At 27.9% G+C, this 10,439-nt stretch overlaps 1 protein-coding gene across 5 annotated transcripts; it reads right to left on the minus strand.

The window, feature by feature from the left end:
• Positions 1-457: 457 nt before the first annotated feature.
• LOC117205976 (rotatin) lies at positions 458-10,171 on the minus strand. Of its 5 annotated transcripts, none has more exons than XM_033444863.1 (30): positions 10,007-10,171; positions 9,593-9,731; positions 9,325-9,509; positions 8,994-9,167; positions 8,764-8,915; positions 8,393-8,651; positions 8,147-8,305; positions 7,959-8,063; positions 7,376-7,897; positions 7,076-7,296; positions 6,747-6,984; positions 6,462-6,671; positions 6,165-6,371; positions 5,890-6,063; positions 5,676-5,811; positions 5,389-5,613; positions 5,036-5,297; positions 4,763-4,938; positions 4,445-4,687; positions 4,154-4,377; positions 3,776-4,069; positions 3,451-3,691; positions 3,180-3,348; positions 2,901-3,097; positions 2,092-2,825; positions 1,707-1,911; positions 1,389-1,600; positions 1,180-1,320; positions 949-1,078; positions 458-875 (listed from the first exon to the last, which is right to left on the minus strand). In XM_033444863.1, exons 2-30 carry the CDS (start codon positions 9,720-9,722, stop codon positions 607-609), a joined length of 6,594 nt encoding a protein of 2,197 aa, XP_033300754.1. In that variant the 5' UTR covers positions 9,723-9,731; positions 10,007-10,171; the 3' UTR covers positions 458-606. The 5 variants fall into 5 exon arrangements, with proteins under 5 accessions (XP_033300754.1, XP_033300752.1, XP_033300755.1 ...); XM_033444861.1 differs by having other exon boundaries at positions 9,593-9,772; XM_033444864.1 differs by lacking the exon at positions 10,007-10,171 and having other exon boundaries at positions 1,389-1,597; positions 9,593-9,804.
• Between the last annotated feature and the right edge of the window lie 268 nt (positions 10,172-10,439).

The following is a 10,439-nucleotide window of genomic DNA, read 5'->3' on the forward strand; positions in this document are numbered from 1 at the left end:
TGAAAATCGCGTAAATAGTCTGTCTGTACAAAAGGAAAAATATGTACACATATATGATGACTAGCACAACGTAATGTACTTTTATCCTTATCACATGCGGTATTGACGTGTTTCAATATCGCCGAATAAGTTACTCTATACACTTGTTACTTTTAAAATTTCTAGGAAAATGCATTTCCTGGCCGCGTAAATTAAGATCGCGCATAAAATCTATCGTGTAAATTATGTTATAATTTACCCCGTAAAAAGAAGACTCACGTAAATTGAGGGATCATTGTAATTTAACATCTATATTGCATACTGTTATACGTGATCTTAGTAATTGAACTTGTGAATAATACTATTTTTTATTTATTAAATAATTTTTATTATTCAATATATTACAAAATATCGTATTGTTAGTCATAAAAATACAACGATGAAAATATATCTATAATAGTAATATGTATAAAAATTGTATAAATTCATATTACATATACCCTCTTGCTATTTCTATAAAAAATATTACAAATTTCGTTAATAAAATATTATTCACATAATGTAAAGTAATACTTCAATTCCTATGTACAATTACTTGTATTTAATTATTTTCTCTCATAACTGATCTTAATCAGCTTTAGTATCCACTGGACTAAGAATTTTTAATATATATTGTAGCATTTTAAGTAAGTCCTCTTCTTCTTTCTTATCATCTACATTTAATAGTGTAATCCTACCTAACGCTTCTTGTATACTCTGTGAAAAGCCAGCACTTCGTACAATTAATTTTCCTTTCTGATTATTGGATATTAGAGACCATAACATAGACCCTGCTATTCTAATTTCGACCAGGGAACCATTTTTAAATATGTCATGTAGAACATTAATAAAATCCACTAAAATTTTCGTATTATGTTAAAATCGTTTAAATATGTAACGTGATATGAAAGTATGCGTATCTTAATTTACCTGAACTAAGTAATCGTGGTCGGTTGGTCATGTTAAACGCGAGATTACGCAATATGGAAATTGCAAGAATTCTATTAGATGATGAAGAGTATTTTGACAATTGTAACAAAACATCCAAGCCGTCGACAGCCTGAAGAAATGATTAGTATACACACATGAAAAAGCATAAAAATATTTTTTGGATATTGAAGAATAAAAAATTAAAGAAATAAGTTAAGAAGTCCATTTTACCTTTGGGACACATATCTGGCCCTCTTCGTAATAAGTAAAGTCAATTAAGAACTCTAAGCAATATAATTCAACGAGTGGCCATGGTTTTGTCCGTTTTGTGGTAATTGGATGTATTTTTGTAAAAAATTGTAGGAGATTACTCTACGAAATTTGTATTAATAAATAAACGTTGCTTTGGAGATCCATATCATCAAAAAATATCAAATTACCTTTGAAATTGATACTCTACATTCATGAACGTGTATTGCATTTCTCAAAACATGAAATGCAAAGTGTAATTTATGATTATCAAAGAGTTGACCAGCTTTGTCTATTTCTTTGCAAACTAATTGTATAATAACATGTATAAGGGCGAGAGTATTAGGAGTTTTTCTAAGCCCTGTCCCTGGCAAAATAGTCGTTAACGTCAAAGATTGCGCTGCTGAAAAATTAAATTATTAAAGTAGCATAAGATATTCAACAAATAATTTTTACTCGTTTAATATTTAGCATTTAGCAGTAAGTGTATATTTCAATTTTAACGATACCTGTAGTACATTTTGTAGTATAGGTTGCTAGTAATTTCAAAGCGGTGGTTGAAACTGTTTTATTTAATGCAATCCAAGCCCATAGTTTGTGTAATACATCTGCTAGTCCTGCTTTTGTTAGAGCTACTTTAACTTCTGTACTGCCGTACATGAAATTCATTAATAATACTAAAATAGCATTCATGTCGCGTAGTAACGGATGAATCTGTAGAAAAACACGAGGAAAACTTTTTGTTACAATTTCTAAGACGATGTTGGGAATTCCGTCACGTGTATGAATAATATTTGTTTTTTTTTTTCGAGATTGAGAAATCTCTCAGCTGATCACTGTAGCAATAATATAAATTAAAAAATACTTTTTTTAAGATCTACTTTATCTAATTACCTTCTTTTCACGATCAATCTGATTTTTGAAAAGTTCGAAAGGTTGTAAATTTAATCTCACATACGATTCTTTCAATATCATTAAAGTTGTGTCAGGTAAATTTTCTTCCAATGCGACCTGTTTAGCTGTGTTTGATACACATAACAAATTAGTAAGTGCGCTTATGATCAAATCCTTGTCCTCGTTCAATTTCTTATTCTTCTTCGATCGGTTGTAATTATGAGCTATAAATAAGTGCAATAAAATATTACAAAGTTCTTTGCTCATAGCAATTTCGTTTCCTTCAACTTCATAATCTGCCGGTTTTTCGGAAATTAAAGGAGGATCTTTATTTCCATTTGATTTTGTTGAATGCATATTGGCACTTTGTAGAGAAAATGTATTAACATCAGATGTAATTTCTTTTAAATTGTTTTTATTGTCATTTGACAATCGAGTTAAAGGAGTATCCATTATTGATTGTAGTGAGATGCTACTTTTTCCTGAAGAATCTTTTTCAATTTCTTGAGACAGTAGAAACGCGAGACAGCCTATAGCACTGATGCGAAGTTCTGGATTAGAATCCTTCATTGCAACACAGATAGATGAAAGTACAGCTTCTGGTCCACGCAATTCTAAAGCGGTCTGTATTGTTTCAAAATGTTGATTTTCTGTTAACGAAAGTATGGCTATAAAATTGAAAATTTCGGTCCAGAGTTTATTTCGCACAGAGATCAATTGCGATGTGTTATTACCTGCGTAAACATTATTTAATTTATATAAAACTTACTGCATACATACACAAATGAATCTGTTCTTTTTTAACTTACAATATAAATCATCATTTAAAAAACAAAATAACATGTAAAGTGAGTCAACTGAAAAGCTAGCTACAAGAGAATATTCATTACTGTTTGTAATACAGTTTGTTAAAACTCTACAAATGCTGATATACATTTCCAATATGTCACAATAATGTGTTAAATTCCTTTTACTTTCAACATCTTTAGGTATTTCATTAATGCATCTACAAAAGTTGAAGTATATATTAGAAAAATTCTAAAATCTTTCCAGACACAGATATACATATATATAATAAGTTTAATTACCCAATTAAATATTTGTCAATAGAATGTTCATAAATTTGATGAACAACTTCTTGTTTTCCTATAAGTATTAAATTATTTAGTAATCTACAAACAGCTGATATCAATGATGGTGTTGCTACCAATTGTAAATAATGGTCCATCTCTGTAGTTGTTGATTCTTTGACAGAAACTAAAAAATATTAATTAATATTTACAGTCATACAATTTAATTTATAAATTATTTTCAATTGTTTAAACAGTAGTTAAAAAAGCGTTAAAAAAGTACACATACGAGGTTGTAATTCATCGTGACAATTATACAGATGTGAGATTGCACGTGGTACTAATGATGTACAACCTGACTGCATGCTATGAATAGATGGGACTTTCCCAGTTTCTTGCTCTTGATTATTCATATGATCACAGTCCAGAGAAGTAGACATATAAATATTAGAACATAGTACACTTATTTCATAATAAGTGTTGTTTTGTTCTATATATATTAAAATAGCATTTGCTTTCAAAGAATCCATCTACATAAGTGGATATAATAGTAAATAAAGAATCATATTTAGAATTTACTTTTGCCGTAATAGAAAGATATAATATTTACTTACATATTGAAAAATGATAGAATTGCAATTTTTTATTAAACTGCTAAGTGCACAACATGCTTGTTCCCTAACAATGCATGACTCTTCTCTACTGATAATGCATTGAAGTAATGCCTGACATAATTCGCTTGGTGCTAGTGCTATAGAATTCAATAATTGAGAAGCTGTATGTAAATTACTCATTAGACCTGCTAATAGTTGTAAAGCAGAAGCACGAACCAAAGGATCTCGATTTTGCCACAACATAGGTAACCAATTCAACATACGATCTTCTTCATACCAAAATTGTACAAAAATCTAGTAATATTTATACCATATACCGTTAATAGTATCATTATAAATAGAAATATTTAATTAAGTTAAACTTTTATTTATACTTACGTTTTTATTGAAGTTTATTTGCATTTGATATAACAAATGATTGAGACATATAATAGAATTTCTGGTTATAGATAAGCCCATAAAGCTTATTGTTCCAGCCCCATGGAAGGATATAATGAGTTCGATTAATGTATTTCCTAATGATATTAATAAATTTTTGCAATTTGTCCAATGACACTTTCCAATTAAATATGTTAAACATGTTAACAGCCAATCAAGGTAAGCTGTAAAGAATTGATTTATTTTAATTTAAATGATAAGGATATAATATCGTGGAAAAAAGAAATTTACCTAAATTATAAAAATGTTGTTGGTCTCCTAAACATAAAGTGGAGACAATTAATTCAATAAAGTGTAGCCAAACATCTTGGTCTTCTAAAGTAGATCTTTCTGATTGTCCTATGGCTGAACATGTGCCAGCTAACTTCAATATAGATTGATGTACGTTTTGATTATCTAATTCCGAGCTTTTTAATAATTCGGTTAGAGATTTAGTTATATTTGTCATTATTTTATTAGTCCATTTATACTTTCCTAATGTAACACAATACAAATATTTTCACTGTGTTTCAAATGATACATAAATTCTATTAATTATTTAAATTTTACCATCTTTTGTAATATTGATATAAAACTGTAGAAAATTTAAAACTTCAACAAATAAATCACAATCCTCTTTACTTGCGGGTTGTGAAAGTAAAAATCGTTCAAACGTTTGTTCCCATGGTAATAGGCTTATGTCTTTTATTTCCTCACATTTTTCCATTTTATAAAGTTTTATATGCCTAAAAAAAAAAAAATTACTAGCGAATTAATAACAATTCTTTACAAAAAAATTAAATCATAAATGGTCATTATAAAAGTATTGCAAATAGTGATTACATTGTAAGATAATCAAGTGCACATGAAACTGAGTCATGGGTAGTTGAATTTTGTATATTGTACAGTTGTTGTTGACAGCTATAATGAGGAAAGCTAAGACGTAAGACTAAAAATTCATTTTCTAGAATTTTTAGTTTTTTTGATATATTAGAATCATGAAGATCATTAAAATGTTTCCAAAGCACATTTATACCACCATTCCATTCCCATATCCAATATTGTCTTATAAATGTTAATACCAGTGAGTCATTGCCATGAAGAACTAGAAAATAAGAATTACAGACTAGTAATATTGATCTTTAAGATATAAACGATCAATATATTTAAAATGTTTAATTAAGTCTATAATTTACCAGACATATCTGATCGTCTATGTCTACTTATTTTCCAATGCGATTTACAAAGAAATGGTAATTTCATTTTAGATACAATAATATAAGGCAAAGAAATATTCAGTTGATTATAATTTTCTGTATATTTTTCACTCAATCTCATAATGTATTCATTATAAAGTAATAAGCATAATAATTGTGAACCATCAGTTTTAATACATTCATTATTTGGAAATAGAAAAAGACCTAAAAAATATTTTTTAGTAATATAGTAATAAAATTTATTTTGAATCTTTTGTCACACTTACTTCTCGTTATATTTGATAAAACATTAATACGAATGGACAAATCCTGACGTATAGAACATTCAGAGGATGCTAGTAGTTTTAGTATAGTAATTATAGGAATGACAGAATCTGGATAATTAACATATTCTTTTTCAACCTAAAAAATGATGTCATTTAGGTAAAATGAGAAAGACTATTTAAGGAATTATATAGCATAGATATTATACAATCTTACTAGAGCACTGTTAAATATGTTCAAGATCAACGATAATCCATTTTCCGTAATAAATAACTTGTGTAAAGAAGAATCTGTAAGCATAACGCTAATTTGTACTAATGCTGATTTACGTATTTTAGGATCGACATTCGGCTCATTTAGCATTTCAAGTACAGATAATAAATTACTCCTCTGTAAAAACATTGACTGTATTATTTCTGTATTGACCATATATAAAATTTACAATGCGTGGAATAATTTTTAAATGTATGAAATGTAATAAAATATGTAACCTGATAACTGCCTTCAGATCTTTTAAAAACCCTTTGACGATCAAATATACAAAGTGAGCTAAGAGGTAAATCGTGTAGGGATGATAATCGTGGTAATTTTTTAACTGAATCCTTTTCTTTTCCAAGAAGCCAAATCAATCTACAAACGGCTTCGTATCTAATATCCTCATCCGGCGAAAATAAGAACCTTAAATTACCTTTCAAAACCTTTTAAATAAACATGTATTTTTTCAAACTATTTTAAGACTTATGAATATAAGAAATGTACTTTTCCAATAATAAATTATAACATATTACCTCGATATATGGCAATTGTATATTAGTAGAAACATCAGGATCAAAGATTTTTGTTACACATTGACCTAAGGTTGAGGAAGGATAAGCATGACATTGTAAAAAAGGCAATACTTGTACTATGGCTTCTAGAGATTTTAACCATCCATTTTCTCCCATCTGTAATCTTCCTTTTAATATGTAAACTAATATTTCTTCAGACATTTCCTTGATCTAACAAAAATATAAATAATTGTTTGCAGATTGCATATCATTTAAGCTAAATTTACTCATAAGATTTCATCTTACCCTTTTGTCATCGTGTGTTACACCATAGGATATGATTTCAATTAACACAGATAATTCAAATAAAAATGCCAGATTTTCCCATGATAACTTTTCTTTGTTATATTCTACTCCTAAAATACTTTTAACTAAAGTATGACATTCAAAATATGTGGCATATTGTATATCAGTATCTGCATTTGCTAATAAACTTAATATTAATTTTGTAGCTAATGTTTGGTCTTCATTACTTGGAGAATACCTTAAACGTTAAATAAATTATATTGCAATAACTAAGTTGTTTTAACAACAATAAAATTTCCAAATTCATATAATTCAAAAAAAGAATATACCTATTCATATTTTGTAAAAATTCGATAGTTTTCTTAATAATACCAAAATTTTTGTGATAAGGTAAACTTAATTTTGAAGCATACAACATTTTTAAAACTTCCGAATGAGATGAATTAGGTGTATTTTTTATTATGTATATAGTTGCTTGTATCGACTTTGTTATCAGTCTTGTTTCGTCGAATGTTTTAATATATATAATTTCATCGCTACCTTGAAATTGCTGTTAAGTGTACAACAATAAATTATTAGACTAATTAGATTTTCTCTAATTAGTTAAAAAAAAGTTAGTAATTACATACACGGCCGTATTCTTGTAATATAGAGTGTAGTTTTGGATATAAAAAATAAATAGCAGCATCCATTATAGCTACACATATTGATGTTTTAAGTGATTTAGGGAAGATCACATCCGCTATTTCTAGAGGAACTATGTGGCTTAAAAGTTTCATTGTAATACTTATAAGGTGTAAATACGTTATTCTAAAATCATCTATTGTGCTATAATTTCCAAAATATTCTATGACTTCTCCTAGCATGCCAAATAATACTTTCATGTCTTCAATTACTTTTAAAGCAATATCATCATTGCAAAGCCAAACATTTGGCATGACGCTTATGACGAGTACTTGTACCAGTTCATATATTACGTCTGTTACATACTTAGTACTTCTTAATATAGGTGTTGAATTAGTAGAAATACTCAATTGAGATATAACACGTTTTAAAGTTTCAATGCAAAAGATTGGTATAAGCATTTGTTGTAATTGTAAAATAGAATCATCAATGTTATCTGATACACTTTGACTTCTTTCGCTTGTTCCCTAAATAATATACAAAACATTAGTAGGTACATAAATGTTTATAAAGTATTTAAATACTTACAGTAGATTGATATGCTTGATAATTAACTTCTGGAAATCCTCCATCAGGACTATCTCTTGTTTCAGAAGGAGAATAAACATTATTGCTTAATTTTTCTGCCAATAACTGAAAAATGTATTCTTTATAAATATATTATGCTATACTCGAGTATTATAATTAAGTATTAAATTTAAACTGTATTTATTTACTTTTTGTTTTTTATTTGCAATACACGGTTCACAATAATAATAGATTCGTAATCTTAAAGATCGTGTTAATTTGTGGAGTGTTTTCAATACCATTGGTATTATATTTCTAAAATTGACATTTGTGATATTTGCACTAGATTCCAAAAGATTATGTAATATCTGAAATTTAATATTGTATTATTAAATACTAATTATTAAATATCAATACAATATCATAACACTTTAATGAAAAGCTTAAATATTCACAAAAACAATTGCTGGTCTTTGAAGAAAAACTTCTGCTGGAAAATCCTGCATCATCACGTTTGTTATAAATTGACATGTATGTAATATAAGATTTGCATCTAAGCTATTATTTAGGGCTTCTTCAACTGCTGCTAAGACACCTCTATCTGAAGTGACTAAAGGTTGCCATGGCATGATTAACCATTTAATACCACCTTCAGTAGCTTTAGATATCGGGGTTCCATCTCCACATTCTAATGTTAAGTCAAATGGTACTGTACTATAAATTATATGTATTAGACAAGAAATATAAGAAATTTCATATAAAACAAAATAAAAAGATTACACATATATAATTATCATACTGTGAAAAACATATTTAGGATATTTACCTGTTCAAAGCAGAGGTAGTAGTAAGCCCATTTTGAGATAAATTATGATCTTCTTTTCTATGTATTTTGTTATTTCCATTATATTCATAATCTTTTATACGTGTTCTATGCCTGTCGTAATCGATAAATCCTAATGTTGGACAGCTAGGATCCTTAAAAAGAAATTTGAATGACAAACTTGTTTCAATATACTTACAAATATAATTAAAATTAAAAGTAGATATAAGAACCTTTATAGTTTTTGAGTTTGATGATATTGTTTGTAACTTATCTGAACAAAGAACAGCTTCTTCAATTTCATTTAATTTTTCATACCATTCTGAACCTAATTTCCTTCTTAATTCCTGAAGTTCATTTTGAAGTCTTAATTTACCAAATGTATTTAAGTGACTTCTATCATCTGTCTTACAAAATATATAATAATATGCAATTATAAGTTTTTAAATGTAATTTTTATTGTGAGATATTATAATTTCTAAATTATTAGAAGTACAATTATCGTTTGTTAGTATTTGAATCATTGATTAATGAATAAATGAATGAAACTAAATTTTTAAATACCTTTAATAAACGAAGTAATAAATCTAAAACCTTCTGTGTCTCTGAGAAGGCTTCAAATGAAAACCAGTTAAATAACTTTGTTATTAATTCTTTTTTTACAGCATCGCAATCGCAACCAAAACCAAGATTGTATTTTGAAATAATATTATCTAGTGCTCTCAATCGAATTTCCTCGATATTATGACCTGGAAAGATTAATAAATTTTATGCTCATCTTTTGTTTTGCTATAGCATATAATAAAAAAATTGGTAAAGTATTTATATTTACTTAATTTTCTAACGTGTGCCGCTGATATTCCGCTCATGTTTGACATCTGCTTAACACATATTGAACTGTCACGTTTTAGGTTAACTGTTCCAAATGTTTTGAATATTTCACCGCCAAATATCGTGAGCATTATGGGTAACTCTGGCTACATTTTTATGAAAGGTTACATTCTATCTAAATCTATGTATAAATTTATATTTTTCATGTAATACATGAACGCAATAAAAATTATATTTTTATTACGTGCGAAACTGTCGAAATATTCGATTAAAAGCTTTCATGTTTACCTTGTATTATAGTTTTCAACGTATCAGTGGAAATGCGACTTTAGTTCATTTATGATTATATGCCATCTACCGGTGAAAGTATGAAGATAAACTGAAGTGTAACTTAAACGTATGCTCATCTATATACCTTATTATTTAAATTTCCCGCGCACGCGCAAATCAACGAAATATTTGTTCAATCGAATTTGATGCAGTATCAACACGATATAATACGACTTCACCAGAGAAGAAGCAAGCCCATGTTCCATGATTTCCTTAAGGGCGTTTCTATTTAGAATCTTCACTGAAATTTTTTGAGCTTAGCATCCTGAAAAGGGACCCCTCCAAACTATATTCTATAAATGATATATATATATATACAGTTACTGTAAGCACATGTAATATTTTGGCATAAAAGTTTCACGCAAATAGACGAAAGACAGTAATGTATGTAATAATACATTTATGCGATATAATTTGTGCGTATAGCTTTTTATTAAAGTCTAAATATAGAAACATCTTTTTTACCTCGCAGAGCACAGATTTTTCATTTCATGCTGTTAATTTCTTTCTTTGCATCT

This window comes from Bombus bifarius, unplaced genomic scaffold (genome assembly GCF_011952205.1).
Source record: "Bombus bifarius isolate JDL3187 unplaced genomic scaffold, Bbif_JDL3187 scf7180000007996, whole genome shotgun sequence".
NCBI classification, from domain to species: Eukaryota; Metazoa; Arthropoda; class Insecta; order Hymenoptera; family Apidae; genus Bombus; species Bombus bifarius.

Excerpts from the sequence above, each read along its gene's own strand:
- LOC117205976 (XM_033444863.1), bottom strand. The coding sequence starts at position 9,722 with ATGCTCACGATATTTGGCGGTGAAATATTCAAAACATTTGGAACAGTT. Across the intron at positions 9,168-9,324 it reads TATTACTTCGTTTATTAAAG|ACAGATGATAGAAGTCACTT; the intron begins GTATTTAAAAAT and ends ATATTTTGTAAG. Across the intron at positions 3,692-3,775 it reads ATTCTATCATTTTTCAATAT|ATGGATTCTTTGAAAGCAAA; the intron begins GTAAGTAAATAT and ends CCACTTATGTAG.